This window comes from Glycine max, chromosome 18, assembly GCF_000004515.6.
Source record: "Glycine max cultivar Williams 82 chromosome 18, Glycine_max_v4.0, whole genome shotgun sequence".
Lineage (NCBI taxonomy): Eukaryota > Viridiplantae > Streptophyta > Magnoliopsida > Fabales > Fabaceae > Glycine > Glycine max.
The window spans coordinates 55168560-55195422 of record NC_038254.2 but is presented as its reverse complement, the minus strand read 5'-3'; the positions used below and the strand labels follow the sequence as shown (position 1 = coordinate 55195422).

Here is a 26863-nt window from a genome sequence, read left to right as displayed (position 1 = left end):
CATGCTGCTTAAATGTATTATTCCAAATTGACAAAATAACATGGTAATTCAAATTCAAATGTAATAAAATAACACAAAATAAGTAACAATTTAAATTTAACTAAAATGTCACATTGAAAATATGTATGAACTTGAATAAGTGAATATTATACGTAAGAAATACGCATTACAATTTTCCACATAAGATTAGTAATTCAAATCAGTAATCAATTATTTTATCGTATATCTTCTTTTCCTTTTTCTAATTGTAAAACTTTTGCATCAACTATTTTTACATTTATAATACAAATAGGTCTTTGTTTTAGCGTTATGAGAACCTATATGAATGACACATGTGTGATCTTCTTTTCTTTTTCTTTGATCTACAAAACGAAACCAAAGTATTTAAAAAAAAATTAAAAGCTACCTTAAAAAAACAGCAAACTATGTAAACCAACAAAAAAATAAATTAAAACAATTCTTTTTATTTATTTACTTATTTATTTGTTTTATAAAATAATTTAAGGGACCAATTATAGTATATCAGATAAAATATAAATTTTTCTCCTCTGTTCACAATATAATATAGCTCTACAACATTTTGTCCTTAATTAGATCGTGTCCTCTCCATAAAGTTCGTCATGTTCCCACTGTCCAAGTGAATTGCATTGCTGGTGAATCTTCCCCATCACTGGGAAGTATGTCATCTTTGTATTTTGGGCTTCTTGACCATTTTAGTAATTAAAAAATTAATTACCAAAGTAAAATAGAAAAAAGAATACCAATGTGGGTTGTTGAGAACACGTAGCGTATTAAAGCGTCAATTGAAATGACGCTACCCAAAAAGCTAAATTCGTTTTATGACCATTTTTTAGGTTTATGTATTTTTTCTTAATATCATGTGTTTGAGGTGTCAAGTGTGTTGACGCTTTAAGTTGTTTGAATGGATGGTGTTATTTGAATGGGTGGTATTAACACAGTTAATTCCTCGTGTTGTGTGTATAGATCCACAACACTGTTAAAAAATATAGATCAATTTAGTAAATTAAGATAATATTTTTTTATACCTTAACTTAAATTTTATAAGACTTTAATTAGTAATTAATAATAAATAAATAATTAGTAATAAATAAAATTTGAAAATATAATTAAACAAATGGATGAAGGCATAAAATAGTGTGGTAAAATAACACACTATTTTATGTCTCATATGTATTAAAAAATAGTATTGGTTTTAGTTTCTTATATATATAAAATAGCATGCACACTATTTTATGTCTTCATCATAAATTTACATATATGTCATTGTTCCTTACTACATTCATGTTAAGTGTGTTAATAAGGTTTTAGGTACAATGGTGCTCAAGTTGGCTACCTTTTATCCCAATTTAATTATCTGCAAAGCTCTCTTTTGCTGTCAATATAGTCTTCTTATTTTTAAAATAATATCAGTTCCTTTATTATTATTTTTTACCATATTTCAATATAGAAAATTCATCTCCACAATAACTTGAAATCCTTTATATAAGTCAAATTGTGCAAATAAAATAATAAACATAATCTCCTAGGAAACAAAATAATATTTATCATAGACAACAACAAAACAAGCTTAATACGAGAAGAGAAACTATAAAAGATTAGTTAATCACAAATAAAAAAAACATGAGCAAGGGCCCGGGCTCCTTCTTTACTAATAATTAAGTTCAAGTGTGTCACTCCTTATTATAATGATTAAAAAAATACACATTTCTCTTATTTATTTATTTTATTAATTATTCATTCTTTTTTTTATCTTAATGATCATATTTCAACTATAAGGAACTGACAACATCTTTTTAGTAGTAGTATAATCACTTTTGAATTGTTAGATTATTTTTTAGGTCTTATTGTGTTACATAAGATGTATTTTTTTTCTTTAGTAATAAATTTCACTCTCAATTCTTGAATCACTTTTATGGGTTTCACTTAAATATATTTTATTAAATAATTTTAAATTAGATTTAACTAAATATTTTTTTGAGAATTCTTAACAATAAAAAATATTTTTTTTTGAAAAAATTGAGTTCTTGAGACTTCTTTTCTTTTTAAAATCCAATCTACATGCTAAAAATCTTGAATGACAATCTAATGATAGAATTGGTGTAGAAGAATTCTTGAGTTTAAGAACCCAACTCAAGAATCTCCATTAAAAATGTTATAATGCTTTCTTTAGTTTGAAACATAAAATTCAAAACGATTTTAGAAAGAAATAATTTTTATTAAATAGATAATTATGCCCATATTCAAAATATTAAATATGAATCTATATATATATATATATATATATATATATATATATATATATATATATATATATATATATATATAACATTATTTGTTCTTTCTCTTTAAGAAAATAAAATAAAAAGGTGATGAATTCCACCATTTATTTTTTTAATCCAAATTTCTCTTAAACTACAGGGATAATTTTTTCTGCATATGTGATTATGTAACTTTTATTCTAAACTTACGTGTGTGAAATAATAGAAGGTGATACAGTTAATTCTCCCTTGGAATATATATATATATATATATATATATATAATGGAAAATATTGTCCGATAACAACAGAGCTATCATAGTCAAAGTGAAATGCTAAAGCAGTTGTACATTTTAGTTTACACAAACAAAACACGTGGTGCTGTCCTTTCACAGATCCTATCTTGTTAATTGCACTGATAAAGGTGAATAAACACTTTCACTTTCACTTTTCGATTGTCTTTCATGCTTTAAATATATTATAATTATAATTTCCGTTGGTGTGGCGCTTAATTAATTTCATGATGATTCAATTTTAAGTTATCTGATTTAGGGTGGATTTATTTAATTTTTTTAAAAAATTTAAATAAATATTTTTATATAAGTTCTTTCTTAAGAAATACATAGGATTTGTTTTCTAAAATAAGTAAAAAAACATTTTTCTTAACAAAAAGAAATTTAGATAAATACAGTGAAAAAAGCTGCCTTTTTTTTTCCTTTTTTATACATAACTGTTTATTTAAGTTGGTGGTGAATGGATAGAAACTAATTAAATGGACCAGTTAGTCTCTGATTGCCTTTATTAATAATTACCCGTCACGTCACTTTGAAAGCAACGATAGAGAAAATAAGGAGCACATAATTTTCTCAAAACCAAATCATATAATCCCCCCCGTTAATACTAATTAGATTTTTTTTTAATTAGCTATTTTTAAAAAAAAAATTAATTAGCTAATGTTAGTAACATTTTTTTAATATACTACTTTGAATACATTATTTTTTATTATTTAAAATCCTTAGAAATCATAAAATTATATACATCATAAGATTTATTTATTGACCATCTCATATAATTTTTTAGTTGTAAATAAATTTTAGCTGATAATATAAAAAAATATATGTTAAAAGTATTTTTAAAAAAATATGTTATCAGCATTCTTCTCAACTAATCAAATAATCTTTGACTCATTTAAAAAATACATTGATGGGATATTGTGTTATAATTAGTTGACAAGAATGCTATTTTTTTTTTTTGAATGAATCTTTATTGAGAGACTTAGAAATCTCTAGAAAAAGCTTATGCAAGTATGGTCAGCTAGCCCTTATTTAAGGTTTTTAAAAGAAAAGAGGGAGCATTATTTTAAAACACGAAAAGTAAACTGAAGATTCAACCCACATATTTTGCTAAACCATCTCAACCTAGTTCGCTTTAATTTCACAAGACATTAATTCAAAGTACCTGATCTATAATCTGGTACTAATAAATATATGAATGACCTTCACCAAATTATAATAAGGACGAGTGTGTGACAGCAACCATTATTCGAATGGCTCACTACTATTGGAGAAACAGAATATACAACAATAGTATATTACTAAAACCACTATTCTAAATAAAATTCACGATAATTTAGCTATCCAAGATAAAAACAATTCCCAACTTATCAGCAAAGCAATTATCATGTGGTAGAACTCCACCACAAGTAGCCTTAGCACACCAGCTTCAATCACTGATCCATTACAATTATATATGAACTATATATATAAGAGGTACACTTGATCCAACATTGGTGGCTTCAATCTCATATCCGACATTAGAACTCAAGGCAAAGGAAAAATTAAAAGCTGAATTCAAGGTATATACTGGGAATTAAAAGCCTGAGGCATGTTCCACATCTTATTCACCACGTCATTGAAGGGTCACCTATTTTAATTAAGACTTAAAAGTGGCATCATTGCGCCACCATATGCATAGAGACCCACACCGAAAATGCATGCGATTGATCTCCTCCACTCTATTCCATGAATTAAATCAGTATTCTCGAGATTCGTTCTAAGCCATTCGCTCCAATGTATGTTGAAAAAGAAAGGACCATCACATGCTCCAAATGACACTAGCTTGGTCTTTGATTACAGACTTTTGGCTTTGAATGCATTATTGTGTATTTATTTTATTCATATATGTTAAAACTAAATTAAAAGTTAACTTAATTTACAATTTTTAAATGATTTGTTTTACAAAATAATGTTACTAATAGTTGCACTTATATCATTAGTCAAGGTAGAATCCCTGACACACTGCCTTTTATGTGAAAGATTCAACATCTTAAATTTTAGTTAATGTAGTCCCTCCTAATATATACCGTGAAGACTGAATATCTCATTTTTGTAGGATTTGACATCTGCTTTTGATAATCATTTGATAGGGGGTTACTCAATATATCCAATAATGATGGCTTGTTTATAATTATATATACTAATATGACCATATTACTAGTCCACGTGAAATCTCCAATAATAATACTCTAGGTAGGTAGGAAGTGTTTGTTTCACAAATTATTTTGTAATTCTTGAAAATACATGATTTAAAATTTATCTCACATTTGTTATGAGCTGATAATAAAAATTAATCTTTAAGTATATTTTATTTCAAGGAAAGACATAATCTCATGTTGTATTAATATTTAATTCCGATAGAGAAAGTATAGGAAAAAATTATTGACATAAGACAAGAATCTCTTAGTGAGTAAAAATTTATATATACCCTCTTATTAATCAGTATATCACTACTCTCTCATTGTTTCTTGATGATATATGTTTAAATTTTTTTCGATCCCACAAATTTTGTTGGTGCCTAGTTAATATTTTCTTAATTTGATTTACTATCAATTTAATTCCTACATTTTATAATAATTTTTCTTTCATTTCCTTCCAATATTCTCTTTTTAATATTGCTCTTTTGTCAATTATTGTAATCGTCAAATATATGGAAAGGGATGAGGAATGTAAAAAAAGTTTTTCCATAAAAATATTTTAATAACTATAATATATATTTTCAGAAAAGTTATCCAACCAAACACATATTTTAATCATTATTGGAAATATAAAAAGTAATTTAAACCAATTTTAATAGTTAACTAAACATATTTTTTTAATAATATCCAAGAATAATATTTTCATATTATATTCAGAAGGAAAAAATATTTCCGAGGCCTAAAAAATTAATCTTGAAACAAACGTTCCCTAATCCTACGTTTAATTTCTTCCGGGAAATGAACACTTAAAAACAACTCTAAAATTATGAAGTATTTATTATACTATTATTTTCTTAAACTATATAAACTAAACTATAAAACTGCAAGTATTTTATGGTTGATTACTTATACAACAAAGCCAATATAATTGTTAAGATATAATAAAAAATAAACTTTTAATAGAGTGTTTTAACAGTGTGTTTGGTTTATCGTTACACAATCCTTAATCCTTAGTGTATGTTCATTTTAAAGTTTCCTCTCATATACTTCCCGGTTGAATGGTCTAAAAATTCATGTTACCAACAAACCAAACAGATACTAACAAATATGCTGGGATGAAGAAAATATGAAATGACGAATATTAATTACTAATATCCTTCTACTGTAAAATAATAAACTGAATACACATGTGATTGCAGAAATGTTTCGATTTGAATATTATGTGTCGCTTGAGAAATAGTATTTAATGTACTTTGTCTTTATTTGTTCAACAGAAAAAAGATGCCAGCTGGTATTCGAAGATAAGTAGAATGTTTTCCTGTTTCAAATCATTGTACTCTTGGCTATTATACGTTTCAAAATACAAGGCTTATAAATTATTTTTCGAGAATTTTTAAAAATTAGATACCTTCTATTTTAAAGAAAGATAACAAATTTTTTGGATATTTTAAAATAATTTTTATTATTGGGGTGTAATCTCATGCTACCATCATTAATATCACAATTTCATTATTTGCACTTTTAAACAGGAAAAAGTTGTCACTGTTATATGCGACATTTATCACATGTAGTTATTTCTATTTTTTTATATCTTTTCCAGAAACATGCATATTAAAAATACACTTTTAGTTTAAAGGAACAATATTTCTATGTCTCAAATTTGTAAATATCCTTATTATAAAGTGAATTCAAGTTATTTAATGTTGTTAGCTTAATATTAATTTTACTTTAAAGGGTTTAAAGAAAGATATTAACAGAGAAAATATTTTACAAGAATGTCATTATCATTTTTCTTTAGATAAGTATAATAGATGGTATAATAGTTGATAAAATTATACTTATGTAATTTAATCTCTCCTTATATATATTTAACTAAATTATGATCATCTTTTTATTAATATATATTTTTTCATTTCAATTAACAGAGTTAGCAAGAAACCAAGATAGAATTTAAAAATTGTATTTTAAAACAAAACAAAAATTACAGAGTGAATAAACATGTAAAGTTTATTCTAAAATGAGCCATACAAATTTTCGAATAAAATCAAAGTATATAACTACTGATTACAACGTTTAAACTATAACAACTTAGAGTCTATTTTAAAGTTGAGTAAAATTAATTTTAATAAAAATAATAACCATCAAATTTTGTATTGAAATGTGTAAATGGTATTAGAAATATAAAGCCAGAAGTATATAATTGTGTCTCCAATAGTTTTTCTTTATCTACAAAGGTAGATACTGATTATTATCTAGTAAGGTTTTTTACATTGGTAGAAAAATACTTGTATTGTGTATGGAATAGTTTGTTATACTAATACAAGCACATTAAGTTTTACAATAGTTTTAATCTTTAGCTTAATACATATATATTAAATTCTCATAGAGGATGAGTAATGACATTTGGATGCAAAGTTGAAGGATAAGAAGAAGAAGAAGAAAAAAAAGAAAGAAAAGAGTAGTGTGAGGAGGAGGAGGCAAACAAAAGAAGGTGGTCCCAAGTTATACAGAAAACGGCAAAGAGCAAACAGCAGGGTTGAGTAGAGAGTAGCAACCCCACCACCCTTCCCTCAACGTTGCGTAACCGTAAGCTCCAATCCCCACCCTCTTCCATTTCACATGCAAATTCATCCCTCTTTATTCTCATCTCATTTCCATGCTCTCTTCTTATATAGTACCCTTCTTCCACTCCATGTGCCTTCCTCTGACACACTCTAATCCCACTCCTCCCAATCCCTCCATGTAACTCACCTTCTTCCCCATGCTAATGGTTTCTCTCCGATATCTCCAACCATGCACAACACCTTCTCCTCTCTCCTTCGGTACGTTATCTCATCTAATGCACTATATATATATACATATCCGTGGACACCTCTCGACCCAGAAGAATTTAAATCTTGACACCACTTCAAGCATAGATTCCAACATTGAGTGTGTTATTGGAAACCCATTTGCATCCTTACAGACACAAGAAAATTCTCACTTTCCGCACAAAAATATTTATTACTTTTACTTAATTTTCCGTTGAACGGACGTTTCAGGCTTGCCAATTAGTCATGTCATACACTATGTATATAATTATGCTACTTGTTTAAGATATTCAACATAAATCCTACTACTATAAGTTTATAATAACATATCACATTAACCCATGATTGTTATGTCCACTCTTTTTGACAGTTGGATTAGCAAAAAGTTGCGACGAAGGAATTCAATTAGCAATGGTGACAGTGGCAGCGACAGCTTCCAGAACGGTGCTGCCACAGTTGTGGATGACAATCCATTTAGCAGCGGGGTGGAGTGTTACGCCTGCACGCAAGTAGGTGTGCCGGTGTTTCACTCCACCAGCTGCGACAGTGCCTTCCACCAGTTGCAGTGGGAGGCTTCGGCTGGGTCGTCTCTGGTTCCCATCCAGAGCCGACCCAACAAGGTCCTCGGCTTTCGGACCGTGTCCGGATCAAGTCGGGGGCCGTTCGGGCGGGTTCTGGATCCGAGAAGCAAGCGCGTGCAGAGGTGGAACCGCGCGCTGCTCCTGGCGCGTGGGGTGGCGCTGGCGATAGACCCGCTGTTCTTCTACTCGCTGTCGATAGGAAGGGAGGGGTCGCCGTGCTTGTACATGGACGGAGGGCTGGCGGCGATGGTGACGGTGGCGCGCACGTGCGTGGACGCCGTGCACCTCTTGCACGTGTGGCTGCAGTTCAGGCTGGCGTACGTATCGCGGGAGTCGCTGGTGGTGGGGTGCGGGAAACTCGTGTGGGACGCGCGTGAGATCGCGTCGCATTACCTGCGATCGTTGAAGGGATTCTGGTTCGACGCATTCGTGATCCTCCCAGTCCCCCAGGTAAGGATTTTTCGTAAACTGCTACTTTCATTCACTCTATCCCACATTGCCAAGTAAAAACACTCGCTTCCTCGTTCTCGCTCGCACGTGTTTGCCTCTTCGATCTTCACTCTGGAGATCGGAGGAGAACCGTGCGGTAATTGAAAAGAGTAACGTTAATAACACCTTTCACTTTTTTTATAAAATTTCTGGTTTTTCGGGGTGAAATGACCCATTTTTTATATATATATATATATTTAGCCTGTTGTCAAGTGTAATGGGAAAACAGATCAAAGAATTAATAAATAAAAAGATATTATCAAAAAGGTTAAATGTCGTTTTTGATTTATTATGTTTTAATGTTTTTTTTTTACTTTGGTAAATTAAGGTGAAAGTACACTGACAATTGTGGTAACGAGTGTCTTATTAAAACTTTTATATGTATAAAAGAAACTTTTAGTTCTTCAATTATTGCTCTAAAAAATTTGTCAATATTCTCTTTTTAAGTAAATAATACTAGTTGTTAAAAAAGTTGAAAAAATAACAAAATTTGAAGGATTTTATAGATGTAAAATTAACCATGAAATATTTTCAATTTTTTTTATTATAAAAGATGGTGTTTTGGTTAGTATATTTTGAGTAAAGGAAGTTTTAAAACAATTCGATGGATTCAATTTCTGTAGATTTGGAGTAGAAAATGAGAGTTTAGAAATTTTAGGTAGTACAGGGACCAAATTTGCTTAATTTTAAACGTATGGGGACTTAATTCAGTCGAGAAAGATTTGGGTGATGAAATTTGCTCACTAGAAGAGTGCTAGCTTGGTAATTACAAATTCATGAGTGAAATTCATTAAATAAGAAGTAATACCTGTAAAATTTTATAATTTCTAATGAATTTCAGTTAATCTTAATGTCATTAATATTTTTCATGCTTATAATTTAAACTAAAAAGACCAAAATTACAATTAAACTAAAGATGCATTTTGCTGTGTAATATTTAACCTATATTTATCTTAGTATATCAGTCATTATTTTGTAATTTTTTTATAAATAATAGTTGAAGTGAACAAATTGGAATTTCCTCACTAACATATAGTGCCTAAAGTGAAAGACAAGTTATTAGACAGTGGTAGCTCGATTTCTAAGTCTTAAAAGCACTGTGCTTAAAAGGTTGAAAGTTTGATTTCACAGTCTGCTACTTTCCATCGAGTATTACTGGCCTACTTAACCATAGACATCTAACATGGTCAGTAGTACAGAGAAATATATTTAAAAGTATGTCAATGCTTCACAGTCACATCTTTGTCTTGGACCTCTTGGAGTCTTGGTATCTTCATACATGTGTTGCCTCCTGCTCCATTGACTATATTGAAATGGCTTTTCAACAGCATGTTTTAAATTGAAAGTTTTGATTGAATTATTTAAAGGGTGGCTTTAGAAGCCAATACAATGAACATATACTCACTAGTCTGTTCTGTCTCTGCTTGTTTATTTGATATCAACTCTCTTTTAACTGTGTGTTTTCCTTCTGTTTGCAGGTTGTGTTTTGGTTGTTAGTGCCAAAATTGCTAAGAGAAGAGAAAATTAAAATCATTATGACAATAATGCTATTGATTTTTTTGTTCCAATTTCTCCCTAAGGTTTACCATAGCATCTGCATGATGAGAAGAATGCAAAAAGTCACAGGCTACATCTTCGGCACCATTTGGTGGGGTTTTGGTCTCAATCTCATAGCTTATTTTATTGCTTCTCATGTAAGCAAACCCCACAACTGAAGTTTGAGCCTGTCTATTATCAAGTTGTCACAAAATTCATTGCTAAAAAGTTCAATATTTTTTCCCCTCATGGTTAATTTATAGGTTGCTGGAGGGTGCTGGTATGTCCTTGCAATTCAACGTGTTGCGTCGTGCCTCCGGCAGCAGTGTGAGAGAACTAATGGATGCAATCTCTCTGTGTCATGCTCAGAGGAGATATGCTACCAGTCTTTGTTACCAGCTAGCGCGATAGGAGATTCATGTGGTGGAAACTCAACAGTGGTAAGAAAGCCTCTGTGCTTAGATGTTGAAGGACCTTTCAAATATGGGATCTACCAATGGGCACTTCCTGTCATATCCAGCAACTCTTTGGCTGTAAAGATTCTTTATCCCATTTTTTGGGGTTTGATGACCCTCAGGTAAATTTGTCAATAAACAAACTCTTATTGTTACTATTTCTCTAGTTGAGAAATTTGCGCTTGCTCATGTTATTGTTACACATTAAGAAATATTTAATATTTTTTTATCTAGTTATTAGTTTTTATGAGTTGGGAAAATAGATTGCATTTGGATTCATGCAAAAATGTTTCCTTAATGTGTTTGATTGAGATGTATCCAAAGTTATATTGTACATGTTGTACTGAGCATCTGTGTGTTTTCATGATCCCTACCAATTCTTGCAGCACTTTCGGAAATGATCTTGAACCCACAAGCCACTGGCTAGAAGTGATTTTCAGTATATGCATAGTACTCAGTGGACTATTGCTTTTCACATTATTGATTGGTAACATTCAGGTATGCAAAGTATATTATTATTATAAGTAAATATGAAAAGATGCTGGTTATTGTTGTACTTGCTGAAAAACTATTTCATACTCAAACATAGTCTAAACAAATGGAATCAATGCTACCGTGTAGGTATTCTTACATGCAGTCATGGCAAAGAAGAGAAAGATGCAGCTGAGATGTCGTGACATGGAATGGTGGATGAGGAGGAGGCAGTTGCCATCGCGATTAAGACAGAGAGTTCGCCATTTTGAACGTCAGAGATGGGCAGCAATGGGAGGAGAAGATGAGATGGAAATGATCAAAGACTTGCCAGAGGGGCTGAGGAGGGACATCAAGCGCCATCTTTGCCTCGATCTCATTAGAAAGGCAAGTAATGTTCACATGAAAGAAGTTAGATAGTAAATGCCTCATTATGTTGGCTGGTATTCTTAGATGTTAGATTAAGAATTTTTTTTATCAATAGTAATTTTGTTTAAACATCACTTCACCAAAACTCTAGAATGTTGTTTGACTGCATCATAAATTATAACAGAACTTTTCTATATCACTACCCGAAAAGAAATTAGTTCCTTGTGCAGCTGCCACAAACACATTGGTCTCTATTCACCGCAACATGTACCATGTTGGAGATCCTATATTAGTGTATATAAGTTGGGACAACCTTCACCCTATACACTAGTTTTTGGAGTTAAGTTAAGCTTAAATTTAAAATTTTAAAATAGTATTAAAATCTATCCTTGTAGTTGTTGTTAGGCCTCCTATTAGGCTACCCTTTATCGGACCACCCATAAGCATTTAGTCCTGCAAATTTCATGCCCGAGATGTTCACATACTTATAGAAACAACAATATTACAGCATAGGGGAAATTATATCATCACTTTGTGATGTGCAAATAACAAAACCCTTTTGCTATGGCTATGTAAGCAACCTCTCCTAATAAGTAATTATTTCTGTTTAACAGGTTCCTCTATTCCACAACTTGGATGATCTTATTCTTGACAACATCTGTGACAGGGTGAAACCCCTAGTCTTCTCTAAAGATGAAAAGGTATTAATCATGTAAACAATTTGCATCATCTAAAGACCAAATTATTCCATGTAGAAAAAGACCATCATGTTGTTAATGTACCCTTGTGAAACAGATAATCAGAGAAGGTGATCCTGTACCAAGGATGGTGTTCATCGTCCGAGGGCGCATAAAACGCAACCAAAGCCTTAGCAAAGGCATGGTAGCCTCAAGCATCCTTGAGCCAGGAGGGTTTTTGGGTGACGAGCTGCTTTCATGGTGCCTTCGCAGGCCGTTTATCGATAGACTTCCGGCCTCCTCGGCTACATTTGTGTGTCTTGAATCATCAGAAGCCTTTGGCCTTGATGCCAATCACTTGAGGTACATCACTGATCACTTCCGGTACAAATTTGCGAACGAGAGGCTGAAGAGAACAGCAAGATATTATTCATCCAATTGGAGAACCTGGGCTGCTGTCAACATTCAATTTGCTTGGAGACGTTACAGGCAGAGGACTAAAGGTCCAGTGACCCCTGTAAGGGACACTAATGGAGGCACTGAACGCAGGCTCTTGCAATATGCTGCAATGTTCATGTCAATAAGGCCACATGACCACCTTGAATGAAAACTGGTGTGTCCATGATTTTTCTTATTGTTGTTGGTTATTGATCCTCAATAAAATTGTATTTCAAATCCATTAGACCTGTTGAAGGTGAAATGTATTAAAAAAAAAACAACAAAGTGAGTACGAGTAATTGAAAAAATTATTGAGACCCCTTCTTTCATTTGATTGTAAGTTTACCATAATCATTTTTCATGGAAATTGTGTCTTGAGCAATCCCCATCCTGCCGAGGGGCTGTTAGGTGCTTAATGGACAATCAGTTGAGAAGAAATAGTAGAGTCAGTTACTTCACAGTTTTGTTCTGGTATGAGAATTTAACTATATATTGTCAAGTAATTATTTAATTTTATAATACATGTTAAAATTAGATAATATTTCATACTGTAATTTAAATATGAATTCAACTTAAATATAGCAATTTGCATGAATGTTTTTCAGTTGTTATTCATACATCTTTATACAACAACACTTGTTACCGTAAAAAAAAAATATAACAACACTTGTATTATAAATTATTATATTATATTATATTTTTTCTCTCGTATAATTTGTTTTATGAATTATTGTACAAATTACATTTCTCAATATTTTCCATACTAATATTCAATCATAAATTATTATAAATAATAAAATTGTTAACTTTTGTAATAATTATTTTTAAATGATATAAATGATTCTAATTATTTGGGAGTGTAAAAAAAATAATATCAATATTGTATGAAAATTAAATTCTTCAAATATTAAGAAACCATTAAAGTAAACATAAATAACATTGAATTTTAAAGAATTTTATGAGAGAAGAATTATGTATTTCATGTTATGTTAATACATAAATATATACAAGAGAGTTACAACAAAATCTCATAAGATTGAACTATACGGATTGATTCTTTAAATAAAACTCCTAAGATTACATATCCACAACTTGCACAACAAAGATGTGAACTGAGAATGTCAGCTAATTGTGCATATGTTGAAACATAAGTAGGTGTAATATTGTCAATGAGATACTCGTCACGAATGAAGTGATAGTCCACTTCCATGTGCTTGGTGCGCTCATGAAAAAACGGAGTTCTTAATGAAGCCTGCTAGACTATCACAATAAAGTCGCATAGGCTGAGAATGAGAAATATCAAGCCTATGGAGAAGACCTTTTAACCATTTCAATGCTCCTGTTACAACTATCATGGATTGATACTCAGCCTCAATAGAGGAGCAAGATATTGTTTGTTATTTCTTAGTTTTTCATGAAATTGGAGAAAATCCAAGTAGAATAAACCATCCGGTAAGAAACCTATGAGTTAAAAGACATCCAGCCCAATCAGAATCACACCAACCATAAATAGATACATTATTAACTGTGAAAAAAAAAACTCAAAAAAAGATAAGTGAGAAGTGATTTCAGTATAAAGTAATTACAATCATAAATAATTATTAAAATTGACATGTCATTAGAAGAAAGCCATGAGTTCAAAAGAAATGAACGAGGAAGCAAAAAATTTCACTTAAAAGTTTCTCTCCTATTTTCTTCTCTCATCCTAATAAACCATTAGACATAGTAGTGCCCGCAAAATCCACATAAAGAAAATACAATTGCACTTTTGATGGCATCATTCCCCATTGCTAAGTAATTGGGCTAGAAAGCACATCATTCAGGAAAAATTCTATAGTCTAAATAGAAGCTGGCTAGTTGATAAGGTTCCCGTTGTCATCTGTGAGCCTTGCACGGCATGCATCGGCTAATGCTAGTTTGTAGGAATCAATCAGTCAGACAATCTAGCCTCTGGTTTGTCTCCTTGTCAAGTACAAGCAAGCAGCCAAGCACACAATCAGAAGAAGTTTGACTTCCTGTTATTACTGTTAAGTCAATGTTACTGCTTTACGCATTGCATAATCTTCAACAATACTAATCGAACTCTTGCTATGACGCAACAAAAACTCTGCAAGTAGAATCTGGCATTCTTCTACTGTCATATCACCATGATAGCCCTGCAAATGTTATGAAAAATATAGTCAGCTAAATGTCAAACAGCATGCAGCAAACTTTGATAATGACAGTGACAAACGGATTATAAAACCAGAGTTGAATTTGATGTCATATGAACTTTGTTGAACAACCGATCTTATTTAGTTATTTACTTACAGGAAATGTAAAAAAATAGAAAAAGAAAAAAGGGGGAAAACAGTGCCACTTGAATAAGCACTTTATAGATGGCTTTGTAGATTAAAAGAAGATTGGAATGTCCCATTGAAGAAAACAAATGCTCAACTGTAGCAGTATAGCAATTGGATTGTTAAAATCAAAATTAGAAACTAAATTGTTTTCCTATAGGAGTACGCATATGATAACTTGTTTTTTCCCATCTCTACAATATCAATGTTTGAACGACAAAACCCAGATATACGATTCAAATTGATTTGTCATTCTGCACCACATAAAGTACATAAACTAAAATCATTACCATACGAGATATTCTATCACAAACAGCATGGTGCATGAGGATTCCTGCAGCAACTGAAACATTGAAAGACTTCACCATTCCTGCCATAGGAATACTGCAATGCAGATCTGACAACTCCAATGCCTCATCACTAATACCCCTGCAAAAAGAAAATAGCCACCGTTAAATACATACAAAACCTGAGCAGAAAGTAAGACCTAAGTCACAGGAAATATAAGAATTATTTAATATTTTAATTCAATGTCGAGACAGTTGGTGATCCCCTGACTACTAATAGTCAGTAGACTCAGTACTCAGTAAACAAGAACAAATTGACAGCTACATTGAGGCATCAAGAAAATGAAGGAAATAACCTATTTTCATTCCCAACCACGATTGTAGTTGGGCTGGACCAATCTAAATCAAGAATAGAGACCTGTACACAACAAGAAAAGGTTAGTAAACGTCACTGCATGTCATTTGAAGACTTTGAACATTTTGCCTTGGGATTTATAATAACTAAACACAAATGGAGAAACAAAACGATTCATCAAATAATGAATGGAAGGCACCAATATATATTGTGATTACTGGTTGCACACAATTTCTCCAGATAAAACCATGTCACAAACATTCAACAAAATTTCAAGTTGGCACCTTGGCTGTCAACTGCCTAACACAACGCTCACCTTTATCCAGACATTGGTCCCCTATGCACATATTTGCAACAAAGCAAAACATAGGCAACTAAAAAATAACAGAGACAAACCATACCGCATCCATTCCCACATGAGTTGTGGCAATTCGATAACCGCGTGATTTCAACATTTTAAAGCACTCCTTTGTAGAGTCCCACAGTTCAATGTCCAACCATTTCTCTGCACCCATGCTCACATGGCGATTATCTTTATACCTGCAACAAGGAAGTCAGGCAAAACATTTCAATAACAGCATTTTCAACAATGTCAAATAACACTGTTCATAACTCGTAATAATAACGCCTCAATAATTGTGAAACTCGAATCATGCATTGGCATCATTTCAGTAAACTCCAAAATGAGTAAACACCATGTTGGTTCCTGAAAGTGTATAGCATTATGATATTAGACCATAAAACTGAGGAAACTGCAATTCAAAATAAGTTCTTGAAATCCAATTCCATAAATTTATCTGCTTACTGTCATATTAGTCCCTAAACATATGTTTACATTATTACTCAAGTCACATTATTTTAATCATAAGACTAATGTCATTGACGAATTTCACTTTCAAGGCTTATTTGGAATTTTATTACTTTCAGGACTAATGTGACAGCCTATATACTTAGTGTTTGTTTGGATTGGCGGTGACAAAATTTGTTTGGAATGAAATCTTTCAAAAATCGATTTTACAGAATTGATAATTGTAGAATTGATTTTGGTAGAAGTAGAAGCAACTCCTACTGGCTTCAACTCTACCATGATTTTTTTGCATCATAATTGATTCTACCAAGATTTTCAAAAACAATCCACACATGCAAAATTTGGTCAAAATCAAGGTTGACTCAACTCACCATGGTCTACCATGATTTTGGGGGCTATCCAAACACACACTTACACAGATTAACATGGTAGTTTACTCTCTCAAAAATCGATGCAAAAACATCCACATTACTGATTTTAATCGAGGCTACGTAATGTGAATTATGATTATAATGGACTTCTGCTGCATCAATTATCAGGGATAAATCACAGTCAAAATTGACAACACTCTGCAATTTGCATAGGTCTCTAAAAAAATAAATGTCTCACCAATAGAACTGACATGACATGGACTAGTCAATTTTTTTTCACTTTGATAATTATAATGAACTTCTACTCCATCAATTACCAGAGATAAATCACATTCAAAATTGACAACACTCAGCAATTTGCACACGTCTCTAAAAAAATAAATGTCGCACCAGTCAAACTGACATGACATGGACAACTCAATTTTATTTTCACTCTGATAATTATAATGGACTTCTGCTCCATCAATTACCAGGGATAAATCACAGTTGAAATTGACAACACTCGGCAATTTGCACACGTCTCTAAAAAAATTAATGTCGCACCAGTAAAACTGACATGACGTGGACAACTCAGTTTTTTTCACTCAGTTCTTTTTCACTCGGCAATTTGCACATTATGGACCCTTGTAAATATGCTTAAATATTCATTTACCCGTTCATCTAAATGCACAGTTAACTAGTGACTCACTCAACTATAACCAAATTCTATAAATACCACTACAACTAAAGACATTCGTAACAATTTCAAATTTTCATCTCAATCCCTACCGCAATTTGTCACCTAACTGCATATGTTTGTGTTTACTATGACGACCAAATTTGCAATACTAATGAGGGCACCACCTTCGTTAGTAGCAACACAAAAACTTTCATGGTCGACAAGGTCATAACCTTTACACAATTGCTTGAACTTGTTCACCAAAAACTAAACATTGACCCATAACAACATATCCAACATCTTCACTTTCGGTGCCCTATATTTGAGTCAGGACAATGCTATATGTACACATCTTTTATTCTGCGAGATGATGTTGATGTTCGACAAATGTTTAACATTTTTTACAACAACCCATCGCTACCATTTGTAGAGTTATTTGTCATAATTTGTCACAATAATAACCCACCACGCAACCAACATGGCTCAACCTCTAATCTTGAGGACTTATCAGATGAATACGAGACTTGTTGGGTCAAAAACCATGATAGTGATACTGACTCCTCTTCCGGGCCCGAAGGAAGTAACCTGTCTCCATCCCACGAACCTATATTCAAACAGGATTGGTAATCTACGAATCATTCATGTCTAAGTTATTTCTTCTTTGAGATTTTCATGCAATGTCTTATGTCTGTCTTCAGTTATCACTTTACGTATTGAAATAATTTTTCCTTTAAATTTAAATTAGCAATTTTCTGTTTACCCACCTTTACTGCAGTAGTTGACATGGTAACATAACTGTCAAAATTCACAATACTTTGCAATTTACACTACACTGTTTCTAAAAATTAAATGTTTCATCGACAAAACTGAAATGAAATGAACAACTCATAATCCCTTTGTTCACTCTGAAAATCATCATGGATGTCTGCGGCTTTAATTACAAGGAAAAAATCACAGTCCAAATTGACAACACTCTGCAATTTAAATACGTCTTTAATAATTAAATGTCTCACCTACAAAACTGACATGAAATGGACAGTTCATAATCTCTTTGTTCACTCTGAAAATCATCATGGATGTTTGCAGCTTTAATTACAAGGGAAAAATCACAGTCCAAATTGACAACACTCTACAATTTAAACACGTCTTTAAAAATTAAATGTCTCACCTGCAAAACTGACATAAAATGGACAACTCATAGTCTCTTTGTTCACTCTAAAAATCATCATGGACATTTGCAGCTTTAATTATAAGGGAAAAATCACAGTCCAAATTAACAACACTCTGCAATTTGCACACGTCTCTAAAAATTAAATATCTCACCTGCAAAACTGAAATGAAATGGACAGCTCATAATCTCTTTGTTCACTCTGAAATTATAATGGACGTTTGGTACATCAGTTACTCAGGAAAAAGAAACATTGGATTCCAATACACATCAACGTGGCAAGATACTCATACCACTATAAATAACACAACACACACAATACAAACGCACAATCTCACACAACATACTCTTATTAACCAAATTCAATCTTATTAGTATGTCATTTTTGAGAAAAACAAGCAGCCAGACCATTGCTAACTCCAGATTAGCCTTCATTTTTCCAAATGGATCAATCACTCACAACCAAACTGGTGTTTATTTTCAAAGTCCCACTCCAACACTAATGCGAGTTCCTAACGACTGTTCTTTTAATACACTCAAGTGTAGAATGCACAACACCCTTCAACTAACTAACGCTCAATTAGTGGATGAAGTCTATTATCAACAACCATTCATAGATGCAGGTCAACAATAATTTTTTATATCTCTACAATTGAAAAATGATGATGATGTTTACACAATGTTAATGTGTAATGAGCGTGTTGGCCATATAAAATTATTATGTACCATTATTAGACCATCGGATGCTATACTCAACCTGCTTCAATCAACTATTACTCCTACTCATGATGCACTTATGTATTACAACGGGAAGTGGAACATACCACGACAAGGTGAGTTTTTAGGTTACTCATTTACTGGAACTAATCCAATAAGATTTGGCATTCCTTCGGGATGTATCATTGACAAACTCAAGGATTTAATCAAGCAAGTTGCACCTATAGGAGTCCCCCCTGATGGAATTCACGAATCACAATTGGTTAGACGATTGTTCTTTCGACAACCAGGTCATGCTAAGTATTTAAAAAATTTGATGAATATGAGATAACAGAATTGAAAAATGACGAAGACGTGCTAAAGGTATTAGCACAATCCAACTATTGGAAACGCACAATAGAAATTTTGGCTATTTTTAGCAAATCAGTAATCCAAATAAAAGAAGACATGTATTCTGCACAACATATTCCAGATCATCATTAGTTTTGTCATATTTGTGTTGTAATTGTAATTTTTAATATGTTGCATTATTGTCGACTATCATCCAAGTTACTACAATTTGAAATTTTGTCTACTTTGTAAGACAAATGTATCAATTATTTTTTCACCGTATTTTCTTTAATTTATGTTAATGTTACTAACTAATTTTATTATTTTTTATTTTTAAGAACATAATAAAAAAATAACAAAACATAAATTTAACTACAAAATTACATATAACATAAATACAAATTTATACTATAATTTTTTCCAATTTTTATATTTTTTTCATATTTATATTTCTCCTTAAAAAAATATAAAATAATTTTTCTAAGATTAATTTATTAAATTAATATTTTTAAAATCTAATAAAAATAATTTTATATAATATAATATTTAACTTTAATTAAATTTTAATTTATATTAAATAATAAATAAATAAAAGAAAAAAAAAAGCTGAAGAACGGAAGTCGAGGTGGCCAAACCCGACTTCCAAGTGCAAGATAAAAAGACGTGTACTTTGGGAAATTTTTTCCAAAGTAGTGTACTTTAGGCATTATGGAGAGAGAAGTAGTGTAATACACGAAAGAAAAAAACCACTGACGCATCACTATGCACACTGATATATATATATATATATATATATATAATATTATTTTTTATTGATTATAACGTGAATGAATCATATATGTGTGGTCTAAAATGAAATTAATGAAATAATTATGAATTGTTAATAATAATAAGTATGTGGAAATTCTATATTTGATTAGAATTAAGTGTATGATAAATTTGTTAGTCAATAAAATATCTAAATTTATAAGATTAGTTAATTTCAAACTAATTATATGATTATTGATTTATAAGCACAATAAAATTTATTTTTATAAGATATTTATGGATCACTAAAAGGTTGATTAATTTTTTTTATATGATTAATGAATATAAGTCTTACCCATTTCCATCGTTACTCGTAATGTAATGTCATGAAGCCAGCCGCATAATGTATTTTATTAGTATTTTATTTATTGAAGAACATTTTAGAAAAATTATAACCTTGAAGAGTTGAATGTAGAACTATACGTTACCTAAAACATATCAAACGAGGTAGACAAAAAAGCAAGAAATTATTTTTAATGTATACATAGCTGATAACAAGTAGTGTTAAATGTGCCTATAAAAACAGCACATTATATACGTACATCACAGAAGAGAAAATATCACAAAACTATACTAACCGAAATTAACAAAGTAACATGAGTTCGTGTTGCTTAGAGAAAGAGAACCATGTGGTGGAAACTGCCACCCCACAAAGAGAAGACACTGATATTATCCTGGATGCCATGGTGCTCGGTTCCAATGTGGTCTTTCCTGCCGCTCTCAACGCTGCAATTGAGCTCAAAGTGTTTGAGATCATTGGGAAGGAAAGCTCAGAAGAGAGTGGTGGATTCATGTCACCCCATGAAATTGCTTCCAAGTTGTTATTACCAACACAACAACACCACTCTGACTTGCCAAATAGGCTTGAGCGTTTGTTGCTCTTGCTTGCTAGCTACTCTCTTCTCACTGTTTCCACTCGCACCGATGAGAATGGTAGCGCCGTGAGAGTTTATGCGGTCTCACCATCGGGTAAATATTTCGTCTATGATAAAAATGGTGGTGGCTATCTTGCTTCATTCACATCATTTCTGTGTCACCCTGCGATGTTAGGAGTATGGTAAGTATTTTTGCTATGCTTAATATCATCATTTATTCAAGGCTTTCCATAGAATTCTATATGTATCTATGATATCTAGTATGGAATTTTGTTTACTCACTTGAAATTGAGTATTCATTACCCCTTTTCCTGTTAGGATTGGAAATCCTGTTGTGCATCGAATCATTGTTAGTTGTCACCATTGTACTCAAGTATTAGTTACTACTAATTTGTATCTGTGCAAATATATTGAAATGCTAACTTTGTTATAATATAGGTTGAATTTTAAGGAAGCGATTATTGATCCTGAGATTGACCTATTCAAGAAGGTTCATGGAATTTCTAAGTTCGAGTACTTTGGGAAAGAACCAGAACTAAACCACGTATTTAACAAAGCAATGAATGATGTATGCACAACCCATATGAAAAAAATACTTGAAGTATACACAGGATATGAGGGTATATCAACTTTGGTTAATGTAGCAGGTGGAACTGGACAATGTCTCAAATTGATCATCTCCAAATACCCTTCAATTAAGGGAATTAATTTTGACCTCCCACATGTGATTGAAAATTCACCACCCATTCCAGGTAATCAATCCATCTCTCTAGCCGCACCTACTTGCTTCTGTAGGAGTAATTGAATCACATCAATCTCCTACAACTCAAATGGTTACATTGTTAATTTTCATAAAATCATTAATAAAAAACTACCAAGTTTCATTTTTAGGGGTTGAGCATATTGGGGGAAATATGTTTGAAGGTGTTCCACAAGGTGATGCCATAATGCTAAAGGTTAGTAAACACATTACCTAAACTTCGATTATTCTTTTTTTGATAACTTGATCAAATCTCACTGATGAAGTGCTAACCAAAATTTGTGTCCTTATGTGGATAACATTGTTCCAGGCCATATGCCATAATTGGTCGGATGAAAAAGCCATAGAACTTTTAAGCAATTGTCACAAAGCTTTGCCACCAAACGGGAAGGTCATTGTTGGGGATCTCATAGTGCCAGAAGATCCAGAACCTACAAATGATTGCAAAATGATTTCAATTCTTGATAACATCATGTTTATTACACCTGGTGGAAGGGAAAGAACTGAGAAACAATTTGAAAGTTTGGGCAAGCGTTCTGGATTTTCTAGGTTTCAAGTTGTTTGTCGGGCTTTCTCTACTATGGCAGTGATGGAATTTTACAAATAAGTAGATCATGTCAGAAATAATTTGGCATTTCAATGAAATGCACATTAATTTTCCCATGTCTTTTTTACAGCATTTTATGAATAATAAGAATATATTTTGATACTAGATCATGTCAGAAATAATTTGGCATTTCAATGAAATGCACATTAATTTTCCCATGTCTTTTTTACTGCATTTTATGAATAATAAGAATATATTTTGATACAAAATGTTTTTATATGTTGATTAATGTAATTATGCTAACGTGGATATTTTCTTCTCCCCTACCACGCACTGTTGTTTAAACTATCATAAAAGACAAAAGTAATGAGCAAGTATAGCAGATAAAAGATGATGCAACGATCCAAACGCATATCAAGCCAAATCTTAGTATAAGTATAGTATCCTTATACAACAAAGTTAAACAAAACAAATAGTCTCTCCCCCACTCACTTATAATAATTAAGTTTTGTGAACAGCACTTGTTTCTACTAAAATGTAAAAGTCAAGAAGAAATGGTGCTTTCTGAGATGACATCAAAGGATATTCCATTCTGTTGAAGTCTTTCCTGGAGATCAGTTGGACCAAAGATGATCCCAGGAGGGTAAACTCCTCCTTTTGGAAGGTTGTCGCGTTGGCTGAGAAGAACAAGAGCACACTGACCCACCTCAACTGGCGCTCCTCCAGCTCCATCTCCCGATCCTCCAACCACTCCCTCTGCCTCTCCCACTGAAACTCCGCCTCTCTCCTCTTCCTCTCCCGCTTTGCCTCCACCTTCTTCCGGCGGAACTCCCTCTCCCGCTACCTCTCCTCGCGCTTCACCACCACCTCCCTCAGCTCCACCATCGAACCCAACCTCCTCACCTTCTTTGTATTTAAGAAAATTCTCCCAATGATTGTTATCGTCCTTCCAATTGAAGTGGTGAAGGGAGAGGCAGATCTTCTGCTTGACACCAAGGTACTAGTGACACATGTTCTGCACCTTTATCGAGACGTCGCGCCACGACCACTTGAAGGGCAACGAGGCTGGGTCGAGGAGGCGATGCACCGCGTTCACGTGCTCCGCCACCGGCTTGAACTTCTTCTCACGCGTTTTAAGCTTGGCAAGGGTTCTTGAACGGAGGAGCTAGGAGTATTTGGAGAGGAGGGTTTGCTCTTCCAGTTCCGAGCATTTCTTTCGCTTCATTGGCGATGGATGATGATGAAATCAAACGGCGAGAGCGACCTTGGTTGGACCCTCTGTGAATTGGATAAGGAGTCAACTAGTCAAAGCCTTTTCACTTTACATCTCAACGATTGTGAATTTCTGAGAATTTAAATTGGTTTATCCAAACAAAAAATTTTAATTGATGCATTTTAATTTTTCTAAATTTTAAAATTCCTGAAATTTTAAAATACTTCATCCAAACAAACACTAAGTGTAATTTTTGTTGGATAAATCCGATATATCTTTTTATTTTACATTCAATTAATTTCTTTTCATTAAATCAGTTTATTTTAGGATAAAACGATACTGACTTCATACTTAAATTGAAGATCGAATACAATATCAATTTTAATTAAGAAGTCTTAAATCACTTATACCAACAATTTTGATATTATTCTTCAAATTATCATTTGATCTACGTGAAGTCATTCATTAATTATCTAGTTATCTTATCTGACAAGGTTGAAATGCATTTATAGGGATATATTGCTTTAAAGACCAGATATTTTCACCGTGAAGAACGCAAAAATATCTCACTTAACATCATCAAACAACTAAACACAACAACCAGTCACACAAAAACACAATTAGGAAAATAATTATAATTTATAAGGCATACAGCACGTAAGAATTCAACCGAATCAGACAATTTCTGTTTCTTTTCTTATGCCTACAAATTGTTAGATCCTTATAATAACAATTTGCTTTCGACTTTCACGTTTCAACTTCACGGTCAAAGCTCATTTTCTTGGCTGGAAACTACTTCTATGCCTCATTACATGACCTTCCTTCTGGACATAAGCCCAAGAACCTCATCCCAAAGCCCAACACTTCCCACACTCCCCAGCCCAACCACACTTGGGCTACAAGCAGCCACAGTCCAATACCCAGCCCTTATCTCATCTCTCAATTGCTCCTTCTCCCACCCACAATACCCGTCAAAGAACCTAAAATCCCCAAGCCCAATCACATTCCTCTTCACCATCTCAGCAGCACAACCAACACTTTCCTTTGCCCCATAATACAAGCCCTTCATCACTTCCTCAAACACCCCACTTTTCCCCACCCCATCACCACCACCACCACCCTCTTTTGGGCTCAACAAAAAAAGCCCTTCCTCCAAGGGCCCCCCAAAGAACAAGGGACTATTGGAAAACGTGCCCTCCACGTCCAGAGCCGTTGATCTAGTCTCCTTGATTGACATCAAGGATGGACGATTCAGGATGATCCCTGATGGGCCTAAGGGCCCAGTTGACAGCAGAAGGATCACCGTTCGTTCGAAAATATGGACCCCATCAAGCTTTTCGGTGGCAATTAGTATACACCCCTTTTCGGGCTCGTGGATTACGTGGGCCCATTTGTCACCAATGGTGATCAGTGGAGGGTGATCCACAACAATGTCTAGATCGTTCACCGAAGAAAAAGAAACCTCCTCAACAGGCCTTGTCAATTGTTCTCCAGCCACCAGTTTTGCTCGGAAAGATCGCCAATCACCACTTAGGGTAGATTTTTCATCATCATCAAATGGTGATGGTGATGACATGTGGCAGCCTGTGATCACATCACAAATTTTAAGATTAAAAGGAGTAGATCTTGAGACTATGAAATGAGTTTAATTTATAAAAAGTTGATCATAAACCTAGGATAAGTATAGTGATTAAAGGTTTAGATGGTTTATACAAAATTCTAGGTTTAAATCTGAATACCATCGTTATGCATGATAAAAAAAAGTGTAAAATAAATCAAAATCATGATATATAAGATTTTAAAAATAATTATTATATACATCCACAAATTTATCTTGAATGATACTGTCTTGGATCCTTTTATAGTAAATCAGTTTTAGTGTAAAATATACTAAAACTTGTTTTTTATAAAAAGGAACAGAGGGAGTAATTTTTTTGTGATCAGATGGTGTAAAAATGAAGTATTTACTCATACTATAGTGCTAGAAAATGAATGAATATTGATCTTAATATGAGGAACTTACATGATATGGGAAGTGGAATTCTAGCTTTTCTATAGTGGAAATGTTGAGAAGATCGTTTGGGGTGTGGTAGAGACCCGTTTCTGATTGTGGGGATGAGTTGATCAGTGGTTTTGGTGAAGGAATTGTGGGAGAGAAAACATGCTTCCATGTTAGTTGAGTTCCTTGTAAATTCAGATAGGTGGTGAAATGAAATGAAGTGACGAGAGTTTGGTGGAATGTGTATAAATGTGGAATGAGGTTTAATCTGCACCACATAGTTCTACGACATCTACATCTCTTTGTTTTTTTTTTTTTTTTTTAACAAGGGCATCTAATCCAAGTTGGGTGTCTCAAAAGTATGGGCCAGTGGATAAACTTTGACAAATGCCACATAGGATGACCAACACTTAGGGTTCCCGGGAACTTTATTTGGGGGTATTGGATGGATCAAAAACTTTTTGTGTGATGTGTCAGGTTCTATGCCACTTGTTTGTGCACCAACTTCCAATTTTGAAAATGTTTTCAACTTGTGGATATTCATCATTATAGAGAAGGGGACACGTGGGATTCACAGATAAAAAAAAAAGAGAGAGAGAACATAGGCAGCATTAAACTAGAGAGGTATATTAGTGTTGGATTACTCTGGAATTGACCTCTTATCTAAGAATGACCGAATGGGTCAATTTGCAATATCGATGGATTAATAGGAAGGTTTGTGTTGATGATACGTTTTAAGAAGAATTTATTTTTTATTCTTGATATTTTAAACAAATTATTTATTCAAACTTGGATTGGTTTCAATCAAGGTTAGGTAATATGTGCGTCAAGTTCTAAGTTAACATAATTTATGTGAGTATACTTTTGCTCAAAGCAAAGTATCTCCAATTGTCCATGATTTCAAGTCATGAGACTAATCTATTAAAGCATAAAGATCATTAAAATGAATTTTACTTCTCCAAATAAAGTTTTCTTTGTACACATGGCTATTCTGCGTTAGCCCAAGAACAATAAACATGTATTTGATTACCACTAAAATCCTCCAATGAGAA

General features: G+C 32.7%; 4 protein-coding genes across 4 annotated transcripts; 2 read left to right on the top strand and 2 right to left on the bottom strand.

Moving 5' to 3' along the window:
- The first annotated feature begins 7146 nt into the window (after positions 1-7146).
- On the top strand, positions 7147-12892 carry LOC100798823 (cyclic nucleotide-gated ion channel 2). The gene is made up of 8 exons (XM_003552501.5): positions 7147-7573; positions 7932-8592; positions 10110-10325; positions 10431-10744; positions 11009-11120; positions 11244-11480; positions 12077-12163; positions 12258-12892. Exons 1-8 carry the CDS (start codon positions 7545-7547, stop codon positions 12744-12746), a joined length of 2145 nt encoding a protein of 714 aa, XP_003552549.1. The 5' UTR covers positions 7147-7544; the 3' UTR covers positions 12747-12892.
- A 1712-nt stretch (positions 12893-14604) lies between these two features.
- LOC100797207 (tRNA (guanosine(18)-2'-O)-methyltransferase) lies at positions 14605-16369 on the bottom strand. Its single transcript, XM_006603523.3, has 6 exons — positions 16364-16369; positions 16185-16264; positions 15960-16098; positions 15560-15621; positions 15207-15345; positions 14605-14733 (listed from the first exon to the last, which is right to left on the bottom strand). Exons 1-6 carry the CDS (start codon positions 16367-16369, stop codon positions 14605-14607), a joined length of 555 nt encoding a protein of 184 aa, XP_006603586.3.
- Positions 16370-20881: 4512 nt separating this feature from the next.
- LOC100798295 (isoliquiritigenin 2'-O-methyltransferase) lies at positions 20882-22809 on the top strand. Its single transcript, XM_003552500.5, has 4 exons — positions 20882-21474; positions 21731-22044; positions 22184-22248; positions 22363-22809. The coding sequence occupies exons 1-4, from the start codon at positions 21014-21016 to the stop codon at positions 22657-22659; spliced, it is 1137 nt and encodes a 378-aa protein (XP_003552548.1). The 5' UTR covers positions 20882-21013; the 3' UTR covers positions 22660-22809.
- A 1623-nt stretch (positions 22810-24432) lies between these two features.
- Positions 24433-26122, bottom strand: LOC100797766 (UPF0301 protein BF2109). The gene is made up of 2 exons (XM_003552499.5): positions 25836-26122; positions 24433-25396 (listed from the first exon to the last, which is right to left on the bottom strand). The coding sequence occupies exons 1-2, from the start codon at positions 25981-25983 to the stop codon at positions 24621-24623; spliced, it is 924 nt and encodes a 307-aa protein (XP_003552547.1). The 5' UTR covers positions 25984-26122; the 3' UTR covers positions 24433-24620.
- Between the last annotated feature and the right edge of the window lie 741 nt (positions 26123-26863).

What these genes read in the sequence shown, in the direction of transcription:
- LOC100798295 (XM_003552500.5), top strand. Translation starts at nt 21,014, where the DNA reads ATGAGTTCGTGTTGCTTAGAGAAAGAGAACCATGTGGTGGAAACTGCC. An exon ending in CCTGCGATGTTAGGAGTATG is followed by an intron (nt 21,475 to 21,730) that starts GTAAGTATTTTT and finishes GTTATAATATAG; the next exon opens with GTTGAATTTTAAGGAAGCGA. An exon ending in AAATTCACCACCCATTCCAG is followed by an intron (nt 22,045 to 22,183) that starts GTAATCAATCCA and finishes TTTCATTTTTAG; the next exon opens with GGGTTGAGCATATTGGGGGA.
- LOC100797207 (XM_006603523.3), bottom strand. An exon ending in CTCATGTGGGAATGGATGCG is followed by an intron (nt 15,622 to 15,959) that starts GTATGGTTTGTC and finishes TGTTGTGTACAG; the next exon opens with GTCTCTATTCTTGATTTAGA. An exon ending in GTGGTTGGGAATGAAAATAG is followed by an intron (nt 15,346 to 15,559) that starts GTTATTTCCTTC and finishes TTCTTTTTGCAG; the next exon opens with GGGTATTAGTGATGAGGCAT.
- LOC100798823 (XM_003552501.5), top strand. Translation starts at nt 7,545, where the DNA reads ATGCACAACACCTTCTCCTCTCTCCTTCG. An exon ending in CTTATTTTATTGCTTCTCAT is followed by an intron (nt 10,326 to 10,430) that starts GTAAGCAAACCC and finishes GTTAATTTATAG; the next exon opens with GTTGCTGGAGGGTGCTGGTA. An exon ending in TATTGATTGGTAACATTCAG is followed by an intron (nt 11,121 to 11,243) that starts GTATGCAAAGTA and finishes GCTACCGTGTAG; the next exon opens with GTATTCTTACATGCAGTCAT.
- LOC100797766 (XM_003552499.5), bottom strand. Translation starts at nt 25,983, where the DNA reads ATGGAAGCATGTTTTCTCTCCCACAATTCCTTCACCAAAACCACTGAT. An exon ending in AATTCCACTTCCCATATCAT is followed by an intron (nt 25,397 to 25,835) that starts GTAAGTTCCTCA and finishes ATGTGATCACAG; the next exon opens with GCTGCCACATGTCATCACCA.